This window comes from Hyperoodon ampullatus (genome assembly GCF_949752795.1).
Source record: "Hyperoodon ampullatus genome assembly, chromosome: 6".
NCBI lineage: Eukaryota > Metazoa > Chordata > Mammalia > Artiodactyla > Ziphiidae > Hyperoodon > Hyperoodon ampullatus.
This window is the reverse complement of record NC_136919.1, coordinates 17378963-17406877: the sequence shown is the minus strand read 5'-3', so window position 1 is coordinate 17406877 and position 27915 is coordinate 17378963. Positions and strand designations below refer to the sequence as shown.

Genomic DNA, 27915 nt, shown 5'->3' with positions numbered 1-27915 from the left:
CACCGTACTCGGCACCTAGTCCAGTGCTGGCATAGAGCAGACACTCGATAAAATATTTGTGGAACCAATGAATAGCTAATGCATGTAAAAACATGTGGAAAAGTTCAAAGCTGCACAGCTGAAGGGAAAATTATACATTATAGCTGTCCCTGCCCACTCCAAACAGAAAAAGACTTATATGTAGGTTTGGAAATCTCTTGTAAACACATATACGTTTCAACATGTAGACGTTTCAGGAACAACTCGCCTGCTTGGTTATGTGAGGAACTGTCTGGGGAAATGAAGGAAATGAAAAACGCATTTTGTTTTGCTAGGCATGGTGTGTTATTTCCCAGAGTGTGCTGGATTTCACAGGAAACGCCTTCAGGCTGAGGGGATGAGAGTGCCAAGGCGAGGTGCAGCGGGACAGGAAGGCCCCTACTGAGGACCAGATGGGCTTGTGTTGGGGGCAGGGGATGGGGAGAGAGCACAGAGTGGCCTCCAGTGTCCCTGCCCCTCCCAACACCTCCCTCACCACACTCCCTCATCCACTGGTTCCAGAATTTTTCACTCCACAGTTAATGACAAAGTCTACCCTTCCAAGTGCTAGAAAGAACACATGATGTGAGCTCAGCCTCTTCCTTGCTGAGTGAGTTTTGAGAAAATTACTTAACCTCTTTGACTCTTTTCTGCATTTTTAAAAACGTGTAATGTGAAAAACAGGGACACTTATTCCTGCCTCACTAGCTCTTGTTTGAGATAAGGTCCTTGTGAGTGACACACATGAGGGGATCCCATTGTGACATGTCCGTTACCCTGAATTTTCCCAGAAGGTGATGGAGCCTGACTTTAGAATCTTTTCCATGGGTAGATGTTGCTGAGTGGAGGTGAAGAGGTAAATAGCACTGGAACATGAAAAGGTAATTTCTTAACATAGCCCAACTCTTATTTCACATTAAAGGAAATTATTTGTATTCAAAGATTATGTAACGGTAAAACGCTGAATGATTATAAAATATTTTGGCTCCTATTGGGTATGGGGGAGAGGTGAAAAACCCTGAAATAGAAGAAGGTGGTGGTTCATAGGAAAATTTTATCATTTCTGTTTTGAAGGACTGAAGACTCTACCTTCCCACGCACATTCTGAGCACTTCCGGCAAAGTGAGTCATCATGTTATGACAGCAAGTATTTGCTAAGCTTCTACTATATTCCTGTTTCTGGATCTAAACCAGTTCTCAGACCTGAACTCACTGACCAAAGGAGAGCCTGGGTACCCGCGAGGAAGGCTCCGACAGCACAGCAAGTGTACGGAGCCACGGTTCCTCCAGGTCTTCCCCAGGGGATTGACGGCCATTTATTTAGGTAATCAGATACCCAGGTAAGAGGAATATCCAGACTATTCAAAGAGAGTTGAATACAAGTTGACATTGATACCCAGGGACCCAAGGTATAGTTAGAGTGGGGGAAATATGGACTGCCAGGTAACAAATGGAGTCCTCACCTAGGTCTATTTCACCATGAGATGATCATGTCCCCGGTCCCCAAGTGGATAATTTACATGGACATATGGAGTAGATGGGAGAATCCTTGTCTCATTGTTTCCTTGGTCTCTACTGTAAACTATCACAGTGGGGAAGGCAAGTGCAATCATCTCCATCTCCAGCCCACAGAGGAAAGCAAAACCAGGATCACATCCCGAGGGTAAGTAGGTGTGGTAAGGGATACTCTGAAAGACCTTGAGGATGCAGGGATGGTGGTCTCCATCACATCGCCATGTAATCCACCAACCCTGTCCTTGAACAACTCAGATGGGTCCAGGGGGATGGCAGTGAGCTACCACACACTCAAACAAACTGTAGGCTTAATTGCAGCTGCCAGATGTGGTGTCTATGCTACAGCCAATTAACACAGTCTCGGGCATATAGTCTGTAGCCATCTATCTGGAAAATAAGTTTTTTTCCCATCCCTCTCGAAGAAGGAACAGAAGCAGTTTCCATTCACATGGGGTGGGCACCACTACACATTTACAGTCCTGCCCCAGGGCTGTATTAACTATCCAACCCTCTGTCATAACAGTCTGAAGGGACACGGACCACCTGGACTTTTTATAGAATATCACACTGGCCCACTATGTTGATGTATCCTGCTAACTGGACCAGAAGAACAAAAAAGGGAAAGTACATTCAAGAGCCTGGTGAGATATATGTACTCGAGAAAGCACAAGATAAATCCTATGAAGAAACGGGCTTGCCACATCAGTGAAGATTGCTGGTTTCTGTGGTCTGCGGTATGCTATTTATCTGTTCCAAAATAAAGAAGAAATTCCTGCATCTTACACTTCACAACTCCAGGAAGGAAGCAGAATGCTTGGTAGGCCTCTTTGGGTTCTGAAAGCAGCATATGAAACACGTGGGGATATTACCCTGACCCATTTTCCCAGTGGCATGGAAGGCTGCCAGCTCTACGTAGATCACAGAGCAGGAAAAGGATCTGCAGTGGGGCAGGCTGTGCTACAAACAACCCTGCTATGTGCATTATGTGATCCAGTGGACCCTATAGTATGAGAGTCATTGGTGGAAATAAATACTCTGTGGAGTTTATAGCAGGTGCCAATTAGGAGACTCATAATGTAAACCCCCCCAAGCTTCTGGAATAAGGCCATACCATATGCAGCACAGAGCTATGCATTTGCAGGAGGCTAGTGGGGCCTATACCTGGTATGCTACAAGGTCCTAACAAGAGCCTAGGAAGCCAGAGCTGCCTATCATGAGCTGGATTCTGTCAGATCCACCAAACCATGTGGGAGAGATGGCATAAGATGAAAGTGGCGCATCCAGAATCAGGCCCAAGCAAGTTCAGAGGGCACAGGTAAACTGTTAGGGAACTGCTGATGGAAACCACCCGCCCTGGCCAGGCCCACTTGCCCGAGCTGTCTCACAACAGGAGGTCCCAATAAGGAACATGGTACTGCTGCCAAAAACTAACCTGGAGAATTTGGGAGGGGCCAAAAGAGGGAGGACACAACCAATCTCCCAGAGTCCTTCCTGCTGGAATCCATCCTGCCTGAGAGATGCACGCACCACAGGGAAGGACCCTGTGTCACACCATGGGCCAAGCAAGGTGACTGGCCAGAGACCACCCAGAAGCTAACGCCATTACCATAAAATGCGAGACTGCAAGCCACGTGGCAGAGCAGTTCTCCTGGGTTCCCTTACCCTGCTGCTCTCTACCCATGCGCCCCTTTCCAATAAAGTCTCTTGCTTTGTCAGCACGTGTGTCTTCTCGGACAATTTGTTTCCAAGTGTTAGACAAGAGCCCACTCTCGGGCCCTGGAAGGGGTCCCCCTTCCTGCAACAAAACTACACACGTGGATGGCCCAGATCCCATGCCGTCCACCACTGGCACCCTTCCTTATGCTTATGTAAATGGTGGGGGTTGGGGGGAAGCATGGGGGTGGAAGGCCAAGCTGATTTCACGGAGAGATATTAGCTTCATACATATGGATACAAGTCAAAAATAAGTCACTTCTGCACAAAGGACAGACTTCAAGGGGTGCACTTGGCCATCCACTTTGTGGGGACAAAGCTGAGGTTCAAGGTGAGATACAAGTGGATGTATGACTTGATTGGCTGTTATTTGAGATTTTTCTTGTTTCTTGAGGTAGGCTTGTATAGCTATAAACTTCCCTCTTAGAACAGCTTTTGCTGCATGCCATAGGTTTTGGATAGTCGTGTTTTCATTGTCATTTGTCTCTAGGTATTTTTTGATTTCCTCTTTGATTTCTTCAGTGATCTCTTGTTTATTTAGTAACGTACTGTTTAGCCTCCATGTGTTTGTGTTTTTTACATTTTTTTTCTCAGTAATTCATTTCTAATCTCATAGCACTGGGGTCAGAGAAGATGCCTGATATGATTTCAATTTTCTTAAATTTACTGAGGCTTGATTTGTGACCCAAGATGTGATCTATCCTGGAGAATGTTCTGTGCGCACTTGAGAAGAAAGTGTAATCTGCTGTCTTTGGATGGAGTGTCCTATAAATATCAATTAAATCTATCTGGTCTGTTGTGTCATTTAAAGCTTGTGTTTCCTTATTAATTTTCTGTTTGGATGAGCTGTCCATTGGTGTAAGTAAGGTGTTAAAGTCCCCCACTATTATTGTGTCAATGTCAATTTCCTCTTTTAGAGCTGTTAGCAGTTGCCTTATGGACTGAGGTGCTCCCACGTTGGGTGCATATATATTTATAATTGTTATATCTTCTTCTTGGATTTATCCCTTCATCATTATGTAGTGTCCTTCCTTGTCTCTTGCAACATTCTTTATTTTAAAGTCTATTTTATCTGATATGAGTATTGCTACTCCAGCTTTCTTTTGATTTCCATTTGCATGGAATATCTTTTTCCATCCCCTCACTTCCAGTCTGTATGTGTCCCTAGGTCTGAAGTGGGTCTCTTGTAGACAGCATATAGATGGGTCTTGTTTTTGTATCCATTCAGCAAGCCTGTGTCTTTTGGTTGGAGCATTTAATCCATTCATGTTTAATGTAATTATTGATATGTATGTTCCTATGACCATTTTCTTAATTGTCTTGGGTTTGCTTTTGTAGGTCCTTTTCTTCTCTTGTGTTTCCCACTTAGAGAAGTTCCTTTAGCATTTGTTGTAGAGCTGGTTTGGTGGTGCTGAATTCTCTTAGCTTTTGCTTGTCTGTAAAACTTTTGATTTCTCCATCGAATCTGAATGAGATCCTTGCTGGGTAGAGTAATCTTGGTTGTAGGTTCTTCCCTTTCATCACTTTAAGTATCTCATGCCACTCCCTTCTGGCTTGTAGAGCTTCTGTTGAGAAATCAGCTTTTAACCTTATGGGAGTTACCTTGTATGTTATTTGTCGTTTTTCCCTTGTTGCTTTCAATAATTTTTCTTTGTCTTTAATTTTTGCCAATTTGATTGCTATGTGTCTTGGCGTGTTTCTCCTTGAGTTTATCCTGTATGGGACTCTCTGCACTTCCTGGACTTGGGTGGCTATTTCCTTTCCCATCTTAGGGAAGTTTTCAACTATAATCTCTTCAAATATTTTCTCAGGTACTTTCTCTGTCTCTTCTCCTTCTGGGACCCCTATAATGTGAATGCTGTTGTGTTTAATATTGTCCCAGAGGTCTCTTAGGCTGTCTTCATTTCTTTTCATTCTTTTTTCTTTATTCTGTTCCTCAGCAGTGAATTCCACCATCTGTCTTCCAGGTCACTTACCCATTCTTCTGCCTCAGTTATTCTGCTATTGGTTCCTTCTAGTGTATTTTTCTTTTCAGTTATTGTGTTGTTCATCTCTGTTTGTTTGTTTTTTAATTCTAGATCTTTGTTAAACATTTCTTGCATCTTCTCGATCTTTGCCTCCATTCTTTTTCTGAGGTCTTGGATCATCTTCACTGTCATTATTCTGAATTCTTTTTCTGGAAGGTTTCCTATCTCCACTTCATTTAGTTGTTTTTCTGGGGTTTTATCTTGTTCCTTTTTCTGGTACATAGCTCTCTGCCTTTCCATCTTGTCTACCTTTCTGTGAATGTGGTTTTTGTTCCACAGGCTGTAGGATTGTAGTTCTTCTTGCTTCTGCTGCCTCCAGATGTTATCTTTTAGCTAAGAGTCTGCTGATGCTTTAGCAGGACAAATGAAGGCAAAGAGGGACTGCTATTTGAGCAGGTATGTGACTATGGGCCAATGCCTCAACCTCCCTGAGCCTCTGTCTCCTCATCTGTGAATGCTTCTCTGCTCACATCACATGGCTGTTGTAAAAGATCACCTAAGATAATGGATGTGAAAATTTGTTGTAAACTGTTAAGCTCTCTGCAAACACAAGGCATTGCCATTATGGGAACAAAAAGCAAATAGCACATGAATATTTCACAGGCGTGGACTGAGAGATTATTTGTAAAGTATTCCCATCTTATGGGGTTTTATAAGTACACACACCCTCTCCTTATTACGAACTTTCTAATAATCTCTTTCCAAATCTTATCTTCAAACTCCCTTTGTCTCTCCCATCATTTCTTCTTAATGTCTCCTTACTTTCATAGTTATTTATTACTGAACTCTGGGTCCCATTTGGGGAGGTGGTTAGAAAAATATACATATACATATTTTGTAGAGAGACAAACAAAATGAAGCCAGGACACTTCAATTCTAAACTAAGATATTGAAAATTATACATCTTCTTTGTAGGTCTGTCAGAGCTGTTCATATTAGCGATACTTAGTCTAACATTAAGTTTCATAACCCATCCCCATATGTAGCATCACATCCATTCACAATGTGGCATTAATGTGAGGGCAGGAAGAAATGAAACAGGCTCAGGTGCAATTTTTTTTTTCTTCTTAAAAAAAAAAGAGTTTTACAAAGCCCTTTGGAGTCTCTCTTGGCTAAAAAGGAAATCCTTTTGCCATTAAGCAAAGCAAGCTTGCTAGCTGCAAGATCATGATGAGGGTAAGCATTAATTAAATCTAACTGTGAGAGAATAATTATGTACACATAGCCATCAGGGTAAGTTGTCACTACCCAGTAACAAAGTTGGATACAAACTCCATCAGCAGAACTGTCAGGCGGCTGTTAAAAGGATATAAATGTGTCCCAAAAGGATCATTTCATTTGGGGGCGGGGGAATTGGATTGCAAAGGATTAATGAGGCAAGGGGTTTGTGTTTTCAATTGGATGTAAAATGCAAACTGAGTAAGTTGTGATATCATCATTTAACCTTAATGTTTAGCTGCACTTGGATTCCTAACACGTGGTGAGGACAATTAGACCTTGTACATCAAACCAACATTTTCCATCCTGAAATGAGATAAAAGGCTAGATTTTTTAAGTTACACTGTACAAAAGTTTACAACAAAATCATGAAATGTAATTGACACAGATGGCATATTCTTAATAATAATCAGGCAAATAAATGAATGCAAATCCCACTAGGGTGATTAGGGGATTCAAAAGGGTCTGGTTTTTTTTTTTTTTTTTTTTGCGGTACGCAGGCCTCTCACTGTTGGGGCCTCTTCTGTTGTGTCCTCTTCTGCTGCGGAGCACAGGCTCCGGACGCGCAGGCCCAGTGGCCATGGCTCACGGGCCTGGCCGCTCCGCGGCATGTGGGATCCTCCTGGACCAGGGCACGAACCCGTGTCCCCTGCATCGGCAGGCGGACCCTCAACCACTGTGCCACCAGGGAAGCCCAAAAGGGTCTGTTTTTGTGGCTGACTTTATTTCTGCCAAATTTCAGTCTAACCTCTGAGGCCTGTGTATGTACAGAGACCCCACACAGGTGATGTGAAAGCAGGTTTGGAGGCAGGCACTGAAAAGAGAGAGAGCTACTATGTGGGAGAAAGGACATCAGTGCTGGAAGCAGACAGATCTAAGTTGACAGCCAGGCTCCATCACCGACTTGACCACATGAGCTTGGGCAACATACTTCATGTCTCTGAATATCGACTTCTTTTGCAAAATAAGGGTTATTTATTTATTTATTTATTTATTTTTTTTTTTTTTGTGGTACGCGGGCCTCTCACTGTTGTGGCCTCTCCCGTTGCGGAGCACAGGCTCCGGACGCGCAGGCTCAGCGGCCATGGCTCACGGGCCCAGCCGCTCCGCGGCATATGGGATCCTCCCAGACCGGGGCACGAACCCGTATCCCCTGCATCGGCAGGCGGACTCTCAACCACTGCGCCACCAGGGAGGCCCCCAAAATAAGGGTTAAAGAAAGGTGGTTACAAGAATACATTTGAAAGCACCTGGAACAGTGACTGGCACAAGGCAGGTGGCCAATTATTGCTACTGTTTCCTACCAGATATACGTCCTAAAGTAGGAAAGAGAATAAAAGCGAACTACAACCTCAGGATCTGCTCCTCTGGACTTGGCTGGGGAAGTCACAGGCAGGGATGATGGTTTCTAGCCAAGGCAAGGAAGAAGAAGCCTGGCTGGTTTTACCTTAGGCTTGGTGGACAACTGTGATGGCCAACACCAAGGTCATTTCCTCCAGTGCACTTATAACAGTCTGTAATCGTTGTACTTGTATGCTTTCTTGCTTGATGGATAACCTGTTTCCTCCTACATACCTTGACCCCCACAGGGGTAGGGACCTTGTATACCCAGTTTTCTGCTGAAGTCTCAGGACTCTGCATGGTGTCTCATACTTGGTAGGCACTCAGTTGAAAGAATGATGACAGTAAGGTTGGAGGCCCTGGGCAGGATAATAGCAGGAGGGGCTAGAATCTAAGCAATGGGAATCAGCAGCAGCATCTCTAGGGAGCATTTAGGAAGGGTCTCATCCTATGGCAGGAATGATGATGCCATAGTGATGATCTGACTTCTCTGGCTGTGTTGGGACCAAAGAAGCCGATCTACATCAGAATGTGGCCAGAGATAGTCAGGCAGAGAAAGACAAGTACTGTATGATATCACTTATATGTGAAACCTAAAAAAAAGACAACACACCAGTGACTATAATGAAAAAGAAACAGACTCACAGATACAGAGAACAAACTAGTCGTTACCAGTGGGGACAGGGATGGGGGGAGGGGCAAGATAGGGGTAGGGAAATAAGAGGTACAAACTATTACATATAAAATAAATAAGATATTATTTATAATATTAATTACCAGTGTAATTATCTAGTCTTAAGTTCTCAAGATCTTGCAGAGTTACTGCCATGCAGTCCTGCTTAAAAGGGAAATGACATCAAGACCTTTTACCATCTTGGAATCTATAAAGGTTACTGCTAATGTCACATGATTCCATGAAGGGGATCACACTGACCCTTCTCAGGAAACTCCTTGTGCAAGGTAACCAGACTGACACAGATACAGGAGGTCAGACACTACAGTTATTTCCTGCAAACCTTCACAGCTAGATCATATACAGGTAATCTAGGGAAAGCCCTTCTGGTTCCAGAAGCTATCCTGACAAAATGGACTATTTCTCTGGCCTGAGGAAAAATATGAGGAATATGGATTGAAACAAAATAATAGTGCTTTGTTTTGACAGCGACTATTTTTTCTGGAAGGGTTCTCCTTCAACCACAGCCTCCCCTATACCCTATTCCCCCTCAAAAAGCAAAACCAAAACAAAATCAGTACACATAGATTGCTACTCCCTGCTCGCACCCCTGACTGAGAGATATGTCTTTCTGAGGCATAAAAATGAATCCACATTTAGTCATAAATGTTGCAAAGAGTTATCACTGAAAATAAAATGAAATTTCAGGAAATTGGGCCAAAGCCAGAACATTCAGGTCATAAGATGCCAAGACCATTAAGAGAATTTCTCACTTCTTGAGAAAAATCTTTAAACTCTAATTCTTAGGGACAGGATTTTATATATGCCCATTTTATTGTATTTTTAATAGTACAGTTCAATTTGTCCATATTATTTGTAGCATTCTGCTTACTTGATCTAATAGGAAGATTTCTATAAAAAAATCTCCCACTTCGATTAGGTATCCATCTACTTGCTGTTCTACTTCAATTTCTTCTTTATATGTTTTGAAGTTGTGTTGCTCGCATATGTAAGTACAGATTTTATTTGTCTCCTGGTGAACCATTCCTTTTATGATTAATTAATGACACTCTTTATTCCTAAGGATTTCTTGTTTCTTCTTGTTGTAAATTTTATTTTGTCATATACTTATACTTCTCCCAAAGCTTTCATTTGATTAGTATTTGCCTAGTATGTATTTTTATTTTCCTCCACTGTCAAACTTTTTGTGTCTTTATGTTTTAAGAAGTTCTTTGGTAAACAGCACATAAATAGATTTTGTGTAGTATAATATAGCTCTGAATTTTAATATGCAAATTATAGTTATTATGATTACTCATGCTTTAGGGCTTTTTTCTACCAAGTTATCTTTCATTTCTTCCTTGCTCCTGTTTTCTTTTTATTTTTATCCCATCCCATCCCACTGCCCACCTGGAGTCACCAAGACATCAGCTTCTAAACTCAAAGCTTAGGGTTTTGCATTTCCTCCTCATTCCTTACAACTGAGGAGTTGCCTTTCTTCATTTTTGAGATAAATTTGTGTTTTAAAAAAAATGTTATATTTTACCCAACCTGTGCGTGTGTCTATGTGTGTGTGTGTGTGTGTGTATGTAACAGGAAGAAGGCCCTTGCTGGCTTTCTTTCTATATAGGAATGGGAGCTTCTGTCATAAAAATGCTTTTGTTTTTAAAAGCGTATATGGTAGAATTGGGGCTTTTCTCCAAAAATGTTGAAGCCTGATACATAAATCTAGAATAGGAGCTTGATGAAAGAGCCCTGCCTGCACAGCAATATCCCTCTATGCCTGCTCATCCCCTGAGCACCTATTTGGAGCACAGCTTAAAAACTCCTGCTGGGCTTCCCTGGTGGTGCAGTGGTTAAGAATCCGCCTGCCAATGCAGGGGACACGGGTTCAAGCCCTGGGCCGGGAAGATCCCACGTGCCACGGAGCAACTAAGCCCGTGCGCCACAACTACTGAGCCTGCACTCTAGAACCTCCGAGCCACAACTACTGAAGCCCATGCGCCTAGACATGCTCCGCAACAAAAGAAGCCACCACAATGAGAAGCGTACACACCGCAACAAAGAGTAGCCCCTGCTCGCCACAACTAGAGAAAGCCCGCACACAGCAACGAAGACCCAACGCAGCCAAAAATAAATTAAATAAAAAACAAAAACAAAAAAACCCCAAAACTCCTGTTAATGGCTTGTGAACTCTACCCCATATCCTCACTCTGGTTCACCATGTCTTTCTCAAACATAGGAAAACACAAAGCCTTCTCTTTGTAACCTTCTAAATGATTTACTCATTTGATTGCAGTTGAATTAGAAAAGAGAACAATCTGCCAGCTTCTAACTACGTGTTTTATCCAAATTCCCCAGTAGTCAATCCTTATGTATGTATCCTTATCCTTATATAATATGGCCTACATAATTTTACATGTTCAAATGGCATGAAACAAGGACAATTTTGTGGCATTCCATCTCTGGGTCTGCTAGTTTCTCTCTATGGCACAGAGACAGGTCTCCCACTCCACCATTTTCCACATCTACAAGCAAGCTGGATCAGATGAACTTGAGATTCACTTCCATCTTTGATGGACTAAGAGAACATAAGGAATTGTTTCCCCTCTGTTGTGTGCCTAGGAACCTGTGGCAACAGCGGCTCTGGGACATTAAGGATTCACCTCAAATCATAAATCACAGAGCAATTAGATAGTCATGGCGGGGGCTGGATCTAGGATTCTCTGAGACCAAATGTGAGATGCTCCCTTATGCCAGGGATTGTGGGCCAAATGTGGCCCATGGCCTGTTTTTGTATGGCCCAGGAGTTAAGAATGGCTTTTACATCTTCAAGTGGTAAAAACAAATCAAAAGAAGAATATATTAAGATGTGAAAATGATATGAAATTCACAGTTTAGTGTCAAATAAGTTCCATTCTTCTCATTAGAACTTTGTTACAAAAAATGGTACTTGATTATTATTATATTTTAAATTCCATCAATAAAAATCTGTGGAAAAAATTTTCTCATCATATAGGTGCCTACATACTATCTTGAAGTTTGCCTCTTGGTCAGAAAGGCCTAAAATATTTTCTATCTGGCCCTTTACTAAAGCATTTTACTGACCTTGCAATAGACCATAAGCCCTTGCAAGGATGGAGCCAGGATACAAATGTACTGCCCTTTGATACACCACAAGCCAGGCTGTATCTAACACTGGCTTGATATGAAGTCTTTAGCACTGTTAAAGAGGGACAAAGTAGCAGAGGTCAAAAAAAAAAAAAAGTATAGTCTTTAGATCAGCTATTACAAGGATTAGAATCAGGGATCTGGTTCTCCCATGACCAGCTGTGCCACATCCTAAAGTTTCCTTCATATATGTGAGTCTCAACTTTTCTATCAGCAAATTAGAAGTAATTATGCTGAGGTTGTGAGGATCAGCTCAGGCTTTAGCATAAAATAGAGGCTTCATAAAATATGAGTACTTGTAGGTTACAAAAGTCATCCTAATATTTTGACCCTTCTCCAAGAGATGAACTCTGTTTCTTTACCCTCTGTGTCTAAGATGGCCTCACAACTTGGTTTTGAGCAAGTGAACGAAGTGGAAAGGATGAAGTGTGTCTTCTGAGCTTAAGCCTCAAAAGACCTTGCAGCTCTTGTCCTTTCTGCTTTTGGAACCCATGTGAGCCAGCCTTGGAGAGCTGGCTGACCACAGGTACCTGACTGAGGTCAGCTGAGCCTGCCCGATCCAGACCAGAAGAACTGCCCAGCTGAGTCCAGGGCCAAATGCTTGACTTGAATTAAGAGCCAAATAAGTGGTTTCTGTTTTAAGTCACCAAGTTTCAGGGTGTTTATTATGCTACAACTCTGACATGGTATTGTACCATTCTGATGATGAAAGAAATATCCTAGAGTTATATCCCCAGGCCCCGCCAAGACCTGGTCCAGAGCCTTCTCTTAAGGCTGCCTGCAGTTGCCTCTCCACCCAGCCAGACCAGACAGAATTGACTGAGGGCCCCGTGACATATTTCAGACAGACAAGGAAAACCGCCTGGAGGAGACATGCACTTTTAGGAATGCAAACTTCTCTGAAAGACACATCAGGGAAGATTTATGGAGGCAGCTATGTGCTCTGACTATAAATCAGCTCTCCCGGGCCTCAGTCCAACCTGACCTGGGATCACTGGGCTGTGGCAGTACTGGCCCTGGCAGCACCTCCTGGAAGGGGCATGTGGTCCAAAAAGGAAAGCCAGAGCCCCAGAGGAAAGGCTCCCTGTTCAAATCTGCATGTTATTCCCTGTCTTTGAAGGTGCCAAGGCTATGATTCCAGGATGCTGCTAATCTATAGTGTGTTTTAAAAAAGGATTTCAATAAGTATTCTAGCACAGTCTCACAACAGTCTTGAGGAACAAGAATAGCAGATATTACCACATCTCCAGGTGCTGTGGATGGAATCCCGAGAAAATTAATTAATTCCTCTGAGGACCCACTGCACTTAAGAGCTGGGGTTCAAATCAGGGTTTTCTGACTCCAAATACTGGACTTTTCACTCGACAACAATGCCTGCCAATCAGATTTATAGTCAAAGACCATTTGAGGTGGAGAAGACCTGTGGAAACTATCTAGCCCATCACCTTTGCTTTCCAAATTAACAACAACATAGATTTATTACGTACTTATTAGGTTTAGTGTGGCCTGCTGAGCACTTTACATACATTAGGTCTAATCCTCCCAGCCTTCCTATGAGGTGGCCGAGTGTATGATTTACAAATTAGGTAATGACAATTTAGCACAAGTTATTTCCAAAAGTTGAGGGAGTCAGAGGCAGAACTGTGCTGTCGATCCTCATCTATCTGATTCCAGAACCTGAGCTCGTTTCCAGAGCCACACAGCTTCTTAGATGGGGACAATGATGCCTGGAGAGTGGAAAGTCGGGTCCAAGATCACACAGCCCATGTGATTAACCTAGTCTAATAATTCATCAGGCATTAACTGAGGGTCTGCTATTTGTCAGGACCAGTCTAGTCACTGGAAACACAGGCATGACCTGTACATAGTCACTGTGCTTCAGGAGATTAATTAAGGGAGAAGAGAAGTGGCCTTAAATTACTCTCATAAAAGGTAATAAGTGATAAATATCATAAGAAAGATAGAGAAGAGGTTATCGAAGTTTGGAGGAAGTGTGCATGACTTTCATGTGGGAAAAATTTTGAAAGACTTCCCGAAGAAAGTAGCTTTAAGGTTTTCTTTGGAAGGAAGAGCAGGGTTTGGGACATGCAGCGATGGAGACGGGGAGGAAAATCAAGTAGGAGAAATGTCACAGAGGTAGAGACACAAGGGGTTATTTCATCATAGATTTAGCGCTAGACTCTAGGTAGCTGGGTTCTATCCAGTCTTCGTTCTATCCCTATAACTATCTCATGGTTTCAAGTTGAATGCCATTTTGATTACGCAGTTTCAAAACTACCTTTGGCTTCCCTGGTGGCGCAGCAGTTGAGAGTCCGCCTGCTGATGCAGGGGACACAGGTTCGTGCCCCAGTCTGGGAAGATACCACATGCCGCGGAGCGGCTGGGCCCGTGAGCCATGGCCGCTGAGCCTGCGCGTCCGGAGCCTGTGCTCCGCAGCGGGAGAGGCCACAACAGTGAGAGGCCCGCGTACCGCAAAAAAAAAAAAAACTACTTTTGGCAAAAGGGGAAGTGAGCTCCACCCAAAACTCCCTGGTAGGAAGGGGATGCTATTAAGGGGCACAGGGGCTGGGGAACAAAGATGGAAACCAAAGAAATAAAGACGTATCTGGTTGGCTGTCGTTTTAATTTTTAAGCACAGCAACAATCCAATAAGGCAAATAATTTAAAGCCCTTAATATTTATGAATATTTTTCTCCAACTAAGTGAATAATCCATAGCTACTTACTAGTAAAGAGTACACACACACACACCACATAAACCTGAATTCTAAAGGACAGTGTCCCCCAATAAAAGAGCACATCAGGGCTCATCTATCAGGGAGGATAAGGAAGCCAGCATGTGCCTCTCTTCCCAGCGTGGGGACGCAGCTGGGGATTGTGGGAGTGATATCCAGAGCCTGGCTCTGATGGAGATTCTGATTTCTGCCCACTTCACCAGCACTCGCTTTGTTCACAGTTTTCCCCAGATATTCCCATAATGCCCTGCACAGTGTCACTCACATGTACCTCTGCATATCTCTTTCTTCTACTAGCAATACCTTCCCAATCTCTCTCCTCAGTTGATACCAATGCATTCTTCAAGGGCTACTTCCACAGTGAACCCTTCTTCTTTAATTATTCTCCCAGTTTTGTAAACACCCCAGGCCAGCTCACACCACCTTCCTATGCATTCCTTGTGATGCAAATGTCTAATCACCTGCTTCATTCACTAAATGATGAAGTACTGGTTGGCAGGGATCTGGGCGGCACATCCTACATTTGTAGGACTTAGCGAAAAAAGGTGGGTGAGTGACTTTCAAATGCAGAGAGCACTGGACAACGGCATAACCACTGGGTTTGCTGTCCCTCAGGTCATAGAACTGGCTCTCTGGGGACAGAGCGAGATTGTAGGGGGCAGTCCTGACTCTAAGAAAGAGAGAGCCCTCACTTTCCAGAACCTTGTAGCTCCTGATCACCCTCACAGAAGCTCAGATGATACAGAAACACCTACAAATGCAAGAGAACTACAACCTCTTCCTTCCAGTATCTAGACTAGGCTGATACAATTTCACAGCTCAAAGATCTTAGCCAGGCTAGCTAAGACAAAAACTATAGTCATCTGGGAACTGAAATACGGGCTCTGTCTAGGCTTTGAATTCACAATTCCACAGTCTATTAGCTGGGTACACTTGGGCAAGTCAAGTAACCTACCTATGCTTGAATTTCCTGTTTTGTAGAATGGGGATAATTATAGTCCTTACCTTATGGGATCTGGGGCGCTTTTAAATGAGATAATATATGATGAGTATAGTATTTAGAACACACTAAATCCTCAGTAAGTGCTAGTTGCACCACATCTTCTTAACCCTTTGTATTCCATGAAGCTCGCAACTATCTTCTTTTATTCATCCATGCATTCATGCATCCATCCACCTATTCGTATATTCTCCCATTCAGCCAATTGTTATTCTATGCCAGTTCTATGTTAGGCATTTGGTCTGCAGAGAGACATAAATCACTGTCCTTTCCATCAAGGGACTGTCAGAGATGATGAGGGAAGCAGATGTGTCCTGTAATGAGGGCTGTGATAGAAAGCAGCACGGGGGCTACAAGTGCCCAAAGGAGCAGCTCACTCAGCCTGGATTAGGGCTGAGGATGGGCTGGGGGATGGGGTCTTCATAGAGAAAACCTTGAGACCAGAATGTGAAACATGAGTAGCAATTTGCTGCCTAGAGAAGAGAGGAAGGGGCTTTCAGGTAAAGGATGATCATTACACGGATTTGGAAACCAAGTCATTTTGGGGGAAGAGGAAAATGGACAGTGTGCTGGAGGCTGCAGAATACAGTGGCTTGGGGGGGATTCAGAGGTAGGCTGGAGTCCAGGCTAGGAAGGAGCCTGTGTAGCCAGCTCTGGCAACTTTCTAATCCTGTTAAACAGTGTGCCCTAAATCCTACAGACTCTTCCTTCTAAAACTGGGTAAGTGTATCCTTAATGGGACATTGAAAAATATAATGATGTTGACATTATCACTGTCATGATAGTGATACTGACAAATGGAAAAGTAATAATAAAACAGTAGCCATAAGAGTAGTAAATAATAAAATAATAGAACACATGTTCAGTGTGCACCTTTTGCTTGTCTCTGTGCTCAGTGCTTTACAGGCATTATCTCACTGGATCCTATGGAAACCTATTGAAGATGGTACCTTACTATCCTAGAGATGGTCCCTTACTATCCTAGTATAATCAGTGAAAGAATGATTCTTCTTCTCGGGACATCAACATTACCTAAAGACTTGAGAAAATGTTAAATAATTTAACTGACAAGTAATATAATCTAAACTAAAATAAATATGCACATATTACAAAATAGAATGGCATGGATTTTTTTTTAGACAGAATCTGGAATTGGGGGCTTATGTTGATGTTTTGTGAGCACAGCTGCAGACTGTTTGGGGGTGTGTTGATTTTCGTCTGCCTCCAGGAAGACTTCACTGCAAAAGCTTCAAAAGCCCCCAGTGCAAGTGACAGAATATCAGGAAAATGTTCTAGGCAGGAGCGTGACATGGTCTGATTTAATGTGTTTTCAAAAGATCACTTCACCCACCAGGGTGGAAGATGGATTGGGGGATGAAGAGGCTGTCACAGGAATCTGGATGAGGGATGCTGAAACCTTAACCAAGTCAGAGGCAACAGCCCGGGGAGGGAGGAGGGGATGGATTTGTGAGCCCCTGGAGGCCAGATTAGTGGGACTCTGATGACAATGATAAACTTAGCTACTCTTTATTGAGGGTCAACCATGAGCCAGACACTGTACTAAGCATTTTGCAGGTATTATCTCACACCCTACATGTGATTTCAGCATTATTAGCACTATTTTACAGATAAGAAAACTGAGGCTAAAAACAGCTTCTTTGCTTATTTAAGATCAATCAGTTAGCCAGTGGTGGAATTCAATTTCAAACATAAAGTCCCAATTTTCAAAGACCACTACCTAGACTGCATGAAACTCAGCAGCCTTTCCTCACATCCATAGAAATCTTCTTCTGCTTTATTTGAGAGCCAACACCTCCTCTTCACTACCTGTGGACCTGACTACCCAACAGCTGCCTCATAAAACGCTGTCACAGACAAGAGGACAGCATTGGGACCTCCACCACTTTCCTCTGTCTGCCTGAGGACAGTTCACGTCAGCACCTGCCAGGTCTTTCAGGAGGAAGCCCTAACTACAAAACCACATCGGAGCTGATTTCAAGCATGTGCTCAGTTTCATGACACCGGTTCTCTGCTACCATTCCATCTGCTGGGACCCGCTGAGCACCATGGGCCGGGCGCAGAGCCTAATGAAGCAGAGAGAGGCCAGGTGTTCCCACTCTGGGCCAGAAGGCCCACGGCCACTTCAGCGGCAGGGGGAAGAGACAGTGAAAGACTGGGGATTTTGACCATGATATCTGGGGTTTTTGATGGTCAGTGGAAGCCCATGGAGCACTTCCAAAATTGTGTTTCTATGGATGCTTCTGTGCTGCAAGATGTTCATACGTGTTCCAAGGGAAAAACAGAGTCTGTGGTCAAGATGGTTTTACAGATGATGAACTAAACAAATCTGCCCAGCTCTCTGCACTGCAGGATCTCCCAGGGTCTTTCACAGATTAAGATGCATTTGGGAATTTCCAAGAGAAAGAGGGAGTGTGTGGAATTTCCAAAACAGTTATTGACCATGGATTTCTTCTGTCCAAGAAAATCTTGAGGACATGTGGTGGAAAGTGTGTGAGTTGGGAAGTTTAGGACTGGCACGTACTAGCCTTTCTCTTGCAAAAACCTTACCCAATAGTGGCAGCAAAACCGTGAGAACAATGTTATTAGGCCATTTTGAAAACTGCTTTGACAGCATCCACGTGAGCACATTTCATGTGCTAATATCCATCAATGAGTCTATCTCTAGGGGAAACAGGATTCCCTGGAGATCTGTACTGGGAGGTTTTATTTTATCCTGGATCCTTCTTCTACCATCAATTTGAAAGTTATAAAACTAAGCCACTTTTCCACAATCTTTGAGGTTAATGCACTCCTTTATTCTACAAATATTTATTAAGCGCTTTCTATGAAGCTTACATTTTACAGAGGAAAACAGTAAACAAGCAAACAAATAAAAGTGATTTTAGACCCTAATATTAGGGAAGGAGCAAAAAACAGTTATGTAACAGAGAGTAGCAGGTCAGGGATGGAAAGGAGTAAAAGTTTGGGCACCCAGGTTTCTGTAGTCATGGACAATGGTTCTGAGGAGCTGACATTTGAGTTAAGAGCTGAAGGGTGAGAAGGGGCCAGCCAGGAGAGAACCTGGGAGACAAAAAGCGACATGGCAAGGAGAAGTACAGCAAGTTCTCAGACCCTACACTGGGGCTCCATTCGCCGTGTTCCTGGGACATGAGGAAAGTCACTGTGCCTGGAGCACAAGGAAATGCCAAGTGAGCGAAGAAGGCAGGAACCGATTCAGATGGAACAGAAGCTACAGGCCATGGCAAAGACTTTGGACTGTGTGCTAAAGATAACAGGAAACCACTGAAAAATTTTAAGCTGAACAGTGACCTTATCTTGTTTATGTTTCTAAAAAGGTTACTCTGGCTTGCTTTGGGGAGAATCTCAAGGAGGGTATAGTCAGAAGCAGGAGATAAGAGGTGGCAGTGGTCATAATGGTGACAAAGAAAGGGAGGACAAAATGAATTTCTTCCTGTATCAGTTCTCTTAGTTCCCACCTAACTTATAAATTAAAATAACTTGATATTCAATTAGAGTCTGTCAAACAATAGATTTCATGAATAATCTAATTCTGCTATTCAAGAGGGGAAAACAGACTCCAAACTGAAGGTCAAGTTTTTTGCAAAAAAAAAAAAAAAGGTTCTACATGACATTGTTTATAATGGGCAAATAATTAGAAACAGCCCAAATGCCTTTCTGTAGTGGCCTCGTTAAGACAGTTATGGTACATAAAAGAGATTGTTTTTGGAAGAATTCATTGACATAAAAATGTTTAGGATATGGGGCTTCCCTGGTGGTGCAGTGGTTGAGAGTCCACCTGCCGATGCAGGGGACACGGGTTCGTGCCCTGGTCCGGGAAGATCCCCCATGCCGTGGAGCGGCTGGGCCTGTGAGCCATGGCTGCTGAGCCTGCGCATCCGGAGCCTGTGCTCCGCAACGGGAGAGGCCACAACAGTGAGAGCCCCGTGTACCGCAAAAAAAAAAGTTTAGGATATGACTCTAAGGAAAGAAATTCAGATTGATAGTGAAGAGGAGGGAGGTTATGGACTTGGAGTCAAGTGTATTTATGGGGGCTGTATTTGTAGAGAGGATATGGGAAGGAGATTCTTGGTGAATATTGGAGCAATAAAGATGGCTAGTTAAAGCTGAGTGAAATTACAAGTGATCCTGAATGCCCAAGCCATGACAAATATAAGATAGCATTTATTCAGTTTCTAATACACATTAGCTCAGCACTCCAAGGTAGTCTATATCCATCATTTCATCAGATCCTTACAGCAATCCTCTGATGTAGGGATTGGCATCCCTATTCTACAGAAGAGGAAACTGAGGCTCAGAGACATCCAGGGACTCTTCCAAAGCTAAGCAAGTTGAAATTGACAGGGCTGGATTAGCACTCAGACATTGCTGACCTCAAAACAACTATTCTTTATCATTATACAATGGTTCAACCTGGGGTTTACCACGAGTTCCAAAAAGGAACTCCATCATCAAATTCTGCCTCGATTTATGATCTCACCTAAATGTGTAGATCTCGGTTTTTCACCAGATACAGGAATTCACAGGATTAAGACCTAGACATTATCTCAGCAAATAACAAGTGTGTACTATGTGTGCAGACATTGATTTAGACCCAGAAATTCAAAGATGATTCAAATAAGATATTTACCGCCTTCAAAGAACACTGTCTAGCTAAGGAGACAGACAAAAGCAAATGATAATACACAAAAGTGAAATCAGTGCTTAACACATAGATAAAGATGTGAGAGAATTCACACATGGGAGAACACAGGGTGAACTGTGATGGTGACAGTCAGCGATGTGTTTGCCAATATACGTCACACACGTTAAGCTTGGAAAGAAAGGTAGGGCTTCACCAGGATAGAACCTAATGGTTGATTTAAAAAGTCTGGGACTCAGACTGCTTAGTTCTTTCTGGCTCTGATAATTGCTAGGATGTTCCTTCAGGCAGATGGCTGCAGCTTTCTGTGCCTTAGTGATACCATCTGTAAAATGGGCGTCATCACTGTACCTGTTTCATAGGGTTGCTGAGGATCAAATGAGATAAGATATGCACAACATTTAGCCTGCTGGCTGGAGTATGTGTCAATAAATGCCAATGACTATTCGTAGGGGCTAGATAGGGGTTTTCACGCAGAGAAACTGGCCTGGGAAGAAACATGGAAGTGGGGACACATGAATTTAGAAGAGTCAGCAGAGAGACTGGAGCTCTTTGGGGGCCTCAAATGCCATTTTCATAAGCACGAACACTTCTGAAGACCCTGGACAACCACTGAAGTTCCAGGAGAAGGGAAATGACATACTCAAAATCAAGTTACAGGAACTAGAGAAGTAAAAGTCAAGAGGAAGAGTGACTGGCTGGAGACCACTGAGTGTATGGAAGGATAAAGACGACACTGGGAAATCAGGCAATGGTGAAATGGTGAGGGGGTTCGTCCCATACACAAGGTCATGAGAAGGTCAGAGAAAGGAGACGATGATGATGATGATGATGATAACGCTGGGGAGGAGAGACAGGGAGAAGGACGATGAAAAGGAAGAAGAGGGAAAAGTCTACTTTTGATTGCATGCTGGCTGGGCACTGTGCTGAGATGTTACAGGAAGCTGGGCAGAGAGGAGTGGCTTGGGGAAGTGGAGGCACTGCCCAAGGCGACGGGGTTAGGTGACAGCAAAACCAACATTTGAATCCAGTTCTGTCTAATACACAGCACTCCTGCTTTGACCACTAGATTACTCAGGCTATTAAAGAGTGGGTCCAAACCCTGTGCTGTGATCCCAGTCTGAGGATGTTTTCACGAGAACATCCTGGCTTTCTCACACTCTCCAAAGTGACACCAGCTACAACTTGAAGAGCATCTGCTGTACCCTGGTCCTGTGCTGGGCACTTTCCATAGATTGTTGCTTACCTTCTCAACCTCTCTGGAAGATGGGCAATTCATTCCCATTCTCAGATGAGGCGGCTGGGGCTCAGAGAGGTTAGCTTTACACCCAGGGACACAGGTCCTCTCGCTCCAAGGTCTCAGCTGAGATGACTTATCAGGGGGATATTGGCGTGGGTTCTGTGAGCACAGGGAAGCAGGGGGAAGAGGGCATAGCTCTTCCTGGCACCTTAAAAACCTGGGCACAGCGGGCGGACATCCTGGCCAGAGGCTCTGGGAGGACCTACCTCGGGACCTGCTTCTCCTCTTCCGCCTCCCTGCCGAGGCACTGCGCGGTGCTGGCTGCAGCTGACCGATCTCGATGGGTGTGTTCGCACGGAAACTCTCCTTGAACTTCTGCATCAGGGACTCCACTGGCTCCTGCGTCGCTTCAGCTGCCGCTACGGGGTGGGCAACAGGGCTGAGGTTAGGGCTCGGCCCACCCTCAGCCCCTGGAGGACTGGGCCTGGCCCCCCGGAGTGTCTGGAGCTCCCTCCCGGACCCAGGGGTGATGCAGAAGCCATAGGGGCCAGTAGAGATGAATCTGCTGGCTTACACATTTATTTCTTCAACACCGACTGTGTTCTCAAGGGTACTGCCCCCAAGCCCTTGAGAGATGATGGTGAAAGTTTGACACAATCCATGATTCAAGGAATCCATAGCTTGGTAGCACACATATCCAGGCATTTCCAACACTGTGCAATACTTCCGTGACAGTGGAGTACAGAGTACCGGAGGAGCACCAAGAAGGGTCAGCTCACCCATCCTGGGAGTCAAGGCAGGCTTCCTGGAGGAGGAGGCAATACCTCCACTGAGACCTTAAACAGGAGTAGGAATTAGCAAAGAAGATCGAATCAGGGTGGAGTTGTTGAAAAGATTTGGGATAAGAGAGTGCCCTGGGTGGAAGGAGAGGCACGTGCAAAGATCTGAAGCCAGAAAGAACACGGTGCTTGAGTAACTGAAAGGAGTTCAGTGTGGCTGCAGTGGAGCCTAGGAAGAGCAGATGAGGCTGCAGAGGGCAGAACACCTTGTAAGCCACCTTGCAGAGCTTGGATTTTATCCCAAAGGCAAAAGATGATCACTGAAAGGTTTTAAACCGGAAACTGGCATGTTCCAATTAAGCCCCTGTGATAACAATTACTAACCAGAGTATGGAGAATATACACAGAAGCAAGGACAAAGGCCTTCACAGAGGCTTTTGCAGAAGCCAGCCAGAGGCAATAATGCCTGAACCAGAACAGTGGCAATAAAGGTTAGACGGCAGTATATGGGTCAAACAATATTTCAGGAGACAAAACTGCAGTGCAGTGATACGCAGATCACTTGGTACAAGAGCCCCATTTTACTAGGGGAAACTGAAGTCACCCCCACCCCAAACAAGGCGTACAACTAGCTCCAAGCTAGCAAGCGGTAGAGTCAAGCCTTCTGAATCCTACTCCAACATTCCTTTTGTTTCAGTATCCTCCAAGGAGCTGCTGGTAGCCACATTTTCAGAAATTTCAAAATTGAGACTGGTAGAAAGTTATAGAGAATGGAGAGCGTGATGGCAGAAGAGCAGAGGGAAGAAAGGTAGAAGATAAAAGTAAAAAAAAAAAAAAGCAGACAAACTTGAGAACGAAGGAGAGAGCCAACATAAAAGGAGAGGAAATGAGAAAGAAGAAAAGAAGATTGGCTGAATGATCTCAGTGTCTTTGTTCTGAGAAATCCCCAAAGAGAGCCCTGACTTGGAAATCTTCAGACTCAACCCTTCCTCCACCTATGTCTCAAGAGGCTGGGAAAGTTCTTCAGTTTAAGCTACTGGCTGTCTGATGACAGGGAATGGGATGTGTTAAAGATTCCTGTTTCTTTGATGAGCTTTTCCCAGAGTGGACAAACAAGGCTTCTGAACGTCCCAACACCAATTTTAAGGAGATCCTGTTTTCCCAGGAAAGTTTACCAGCTTAGACACACATGTGTCTGCAAGGTAGGTCATACCCAGAGGGCTGGTTTGGGTATTGGGCTCTGTGAGAAGCCTCATCTCTAGGGACACAGAGGGCCATCTGTGTTGGCTAAGGAAAAGATAATTGACAATACAAATGACTCTGTAGTAGTGTAACATACCTGCCTCTCTTGCTGTCTCCCCAGGTATCTCAGTTAGGTCTACTTAAAGGTGAGCCAAGAAGAAAGTCCCAAACATGGACCCCCTACTCCAAGCCTATGATACAGAACCCTCCAGCAAGAGGCTACAGTCTAATTCTGAGAAGCACTGTCATGCCCAATCCAGATGCTTTAAACCCAGAGAGGAGAGCGATTTGCACAAAATTGTAAGAGCTGGGCTAAACTGTGGTCAAAAGTCCAGAGCAAGCCACCGTCTGGAATCCTCCAAGGGAGAGACCCACACACATGTGTGAAAATTCACTCATTCATTTGTCTCCTCACTCATTCATTCACTCTACAGTATTTTCAGAAAATATGTCTTAGTCTGCTTGGACTTGCATAACAAAAGTCATAGACTCGGTAACATAAAGAGGTCAGATTCTGATTTGAAGATGGCTGCCTTCTTACTGTCTGCTCACGTGGCCTTTCCTTGGTGCATCCATGTTGGGGGAGGGAGGGAGAGAGAAGTCTTTCTCTTCTTATAAGGACACCAATCCTATCAAATTAGGATCCCGCCCGTATGTTCTCACTTAATTTTAATTACCTATCAAAAACTCCATCTCCAAATACAGTCACATTGGGGGTCAGGGTTTCAACATGTGAACTTTGGAGTACACAATTCAGTCTATAGCAGACTATATTTGGAGACGGGATCTTTAGGAGGTAATTAAGATTAAATGAGATCATAAAACTGGGGCCCTAATCTTAAGGCACTGTGGCCTTAGAAGAACAGAAAGATCTCCCCGTGAGGACGCCAAGAGAAGGTAGCCATCTACAAGGCAAAAAGAGAGCCCTCACTAGAGCCCAACCATGCTGACACCCTGATCTCGGTCTTCTAGCCTCCAGAACTGTGAGAAAGTAAATGTCTGCTGTTTAAGCCACACAGTCTGTGGCATTTTGCTCCAGCGGGTCTAGTAGGCGGTCACAGTCACATTGGGGGTTAATAAGGCTTACTTTCAGTCCACAGCAGGGTAAGATCGTGAAAACAACAACTAACAAAACCCCCTCCTGATGCTCACCATGCAGACAGGAAAACAAATAGTAATGAAATAGATGACAGAGAAATGTGAAATTTACAACTGATGTATACTGTCAAGGAGAGGTGAAAGATGATATAAGAGGCTCTAGTAGAGGAATATGACCTTGTCTAGGAAAACCAGGGACACTTGCTTCAAGGAAGTGGGCAGTGTGACTAAGATCTGGAAAGAGTATGAGAGAATCAGGTGACAAGGAAGCTGTGGGGGAGGGGGGAGGTGACGGAAGCAAAGGAGTCAGAGGAAAGCGTCTACACCAAGACCCCTCGGGAAGAGGGAATGTGCAAGGGGTGCAATCACCACTGCGGCTGAAGTGCTGAAAGCGAGCGCTGTGAGATGATGCTAGAGAGGCAGGAAATCCTAACACTAACGCTAACCTTGACCCTCACCCTAACCCCCACCTTGACCCTAACTCTTCTGGGCCTTGTTAAGAACAGAACATACTGAAGGTTTTAGACAGGAAAGTGACTTGATCGGATCTTCACTTAGAGAAGATCGCTCTGGCAGTAGAAAGGATGCATTGGGGAAGGACAGAAATGGAAGTGAGAAGACCAACTAGGAAGTGGAGATAGAGCAGGGAGCACATTTGCGAGTTAGTTTGTAGGTACCCCTCCCTGAGAATGTGGTGATTTATTGGAAAAGGGAGATAAGGGAGAGCGAGGGAGAGAGGATGACGCCTGGCCTTCTGGCATCCACAGAGGCAGAACGACAGGACCTCTCAGTGACAGGAGGGACTCTGAAAGAGGAGTGAACTGAGCTGGTTTTAGGTGAGGGCACTTGGTGCCTCCCAGGTGTCTACATGGAGAGGTGTTGAGCAGACAGCAAGTTATGTGGGTCTCGCACTCACAAGAGAGAACTGGACCCGTGGAGGCTCTACACATGCGTTCTTGGGAACAGGCAGAGAGGGAGTGTGTGTAGTGGCGAAGCATGTTAGCTTCTGGCACAGTGGAGGCTGTGGAACATGTAACCATTCCTGATCTGCACTGCCTGATCTCCCTTTGCACCCCCAGATCCATCTCCCGCCCACAGGTTCATCCTGCCCCACTCTGTGGCCTGGAGGCAGACCCTCAATGGGCTATTTCACAGATCCTTCTTATCTGGCTGCTAGGTGAGTTTGCCCAGGGAGATGCTCTGGCAGGATACAGGAGGAGGGAATTTGAGGGGATGTCTTCCCTTACTCCTTTCCTGTTTCTGCATCGTATTTCTGATGGAGACGGGGACACTCAACAATCACAGCTTCTGCCAGGGCCCCTTTTCCACAGATCCACTTTTCCCAGACTCCAGTGAAACCATGTCCTCTCCCTGCACCTTCAGTTCTAGGAATTAGTGGTGGCTTCCTGAGAGTTATTTTTCCTGGTGCCTCAATACCCCCTCCCCATTGATTCTCTTCACTCTGTCTACACCTCTATAAATAGTAGCTTCGTTGAACTTGGCCTAAAAATCCCATTGGAGGGTGCCTTCTTTGCCCAGCTGGAACCTTGACTGATACATCATGCCTTTTCATCGAGGCTCTGACATTCAGCAATTCCTAAAGGTCAGCCTCTTCCCATCCTGTTATTTCTGCTTTACTTTCTCCTAAGCTGATGCAGATTTGACCAGCTGGGAGGAGAGGAAGACACTCAGAGAGGCAAGGTTTGCTCCCCTGAGCTGCCAGGGAGCTGCAAGGGTTCCTGATCCCGACTGTGGCAAATCCCTTCCGTCTGTTTGGCTGCTCTCGCCTTGGCGACAGTGCCAAGAACCCAGACAGGCTTAGAGGGGGAGGTGCTTATGCAAACCCCTCCACGGCCTATCTCAGCCTCTGTACCACTCTCTCCTGCCCCCATCCCTCTCAATCCCATTCGTTAGCTCTATCAATATCAATATATCAAGTTGTCCAAACAAGCCACGTTACCTCCTGGTACCCGCTGAGCTCTGCCTCCCCAGAGCAGCAAAATGCTCACCCGTCGCCTGGATGAATGCAACAGATGGTGCTTGATCTGAGCATCACAGCAGGCCCAGGAAAGGGAGGGTGAAGAGGGGGAAGCAGCCCTTTCTAATTGACATATGAGAGACTGTCAAGCTTAATGGGAATGAACCACTGGGGGCTGAGGAGAGAAGCCCCGGCCCCCAAGCCAAGACAGAGAGAGAAAAGAGGAGAGAAAAAAGGAGGAGGGAGAGAAAACAAGAATGGAAAGGAAAACTGGGCTCAGTAATCAAGGGCAGGGGGTGAAAAGGGGAGCAAAGAAGAGTGGAGAGGGCTTCCCTGGTGGCACAGTGGTTGAGAGTCCGCCTGCTGATGCGGGGGACACGGGTTCGTGCCCCAGTCCGGGAAGATCCCACATGCCGCGGAGCAGCTGGGCCCGTGAGCCATGGCCGCTGAGCCTGCGCGTCCGGAGCCTGTGCTCCACAACGGGAGAGGCCACAGCAGCGAGAGGCCCACGTACCACAAAAAAAAAAAAAGAGTGGAGAGATCTGGAAAATAATAAAGAGGGAACAGAAAGGGAAGGGTAGGAAGGACAGGAGAGGAGACAGAGACAGCGAGAGAAGGAAAAGGAGAAGGCAGACCCCAAGTGCCACTGCAAAGGCATAAGGGTTGTGTTTGTTTCCAGCCACCAGGCAAGCTTCAGCCTGATACTCGACCCTGAAGAACAGGCACTACATGCCCTGTCTACACTGGCATTCACCTAATCCACATTCAAACACTCACGCGCTGTTCTCTCCCCGGCACAGCCTGGGATGTTCTATCACTGTAACTTGTATGGGTTTGGGTTCAAGTTCCTGTAACACCTTTATCATTACCCTCTTTAATTTTTCTAGACTCACCCAGCCTACATAAGAAGAAAATTCACAATTCTTGAAAACTTCACCAATGCTCTGCCAGGCAAGGAAGCTGGCATTTCTTTATGTTTTCTCATTTATTCCTCCTAACAACTTTGAAAGGTAAGTGTCATTAGCTGTTTAAAAATGAGGAAATTGAGGCTCAGAGAAGTTAAATAAGCTCCAAGGGTCTCACCCTTAAAAATGGCAGAGCTGGGATTTAGACTCAAGTTATGATAACTCTGATGACCGGGCTCCATTCACTACACCACCTACACATACTCTTTCTGTCCTTCCTGGTGGATGGACATGGATATCCCAGTCTTTGAGTTTAGATGTGACTTCTCTGAGCCTGTAAAGTGACTCTAAAAGCTCAGCCCCTCTTAAATCATCTGGGCAAGAAGCCCCTGGCAATCTGGTCCTGGCTGGAGCCAGGGGCTCAACTTGACTGGATGGAGTCTGACCTGCTCTGCCAAGGAACCTTGTTCAGTGTCAATGGTCAAGACTATCCAGCCTGGAGGTCCTAGGCTCAGCTCATGCCCCGCATTGTCAGTTTTGTCTCACTACAGAACTATGTTCAGAGAACCAAGCAACAGGTGG

General features: G+C 44.7%; 1 protein-coding gene across 3 annotated transcripts in view; it reads right to left on the bottom strand.

Moving 5' to 3' along the window:
- ASTN2 (astrotactin 2) overlaps nt 1-27915 on the bottom strand; it is a gene marked incomplete at both ends in the record, with an annotated part of 919723 nt that overhangs the window by 618978 nt on the left and 272830 nt on the right. For 2 of the 3 annotated variants that reach the window (XM_079706619.1, XM_079706617.1), the window contains one exon: nt 21598-21750. The exons of the other annotated variant lie outside the window; for it this stretch is intronic. In XM_079706619.1, coding sequence (XP_079562745.1) covers nt 21598-21750 — 153 coding nt within the window. The remainder of the gene's footprint in view (nt 1-21597; nt 21751-27915) is intronic. 3 annotated transcript variants of the gene reach the window in all.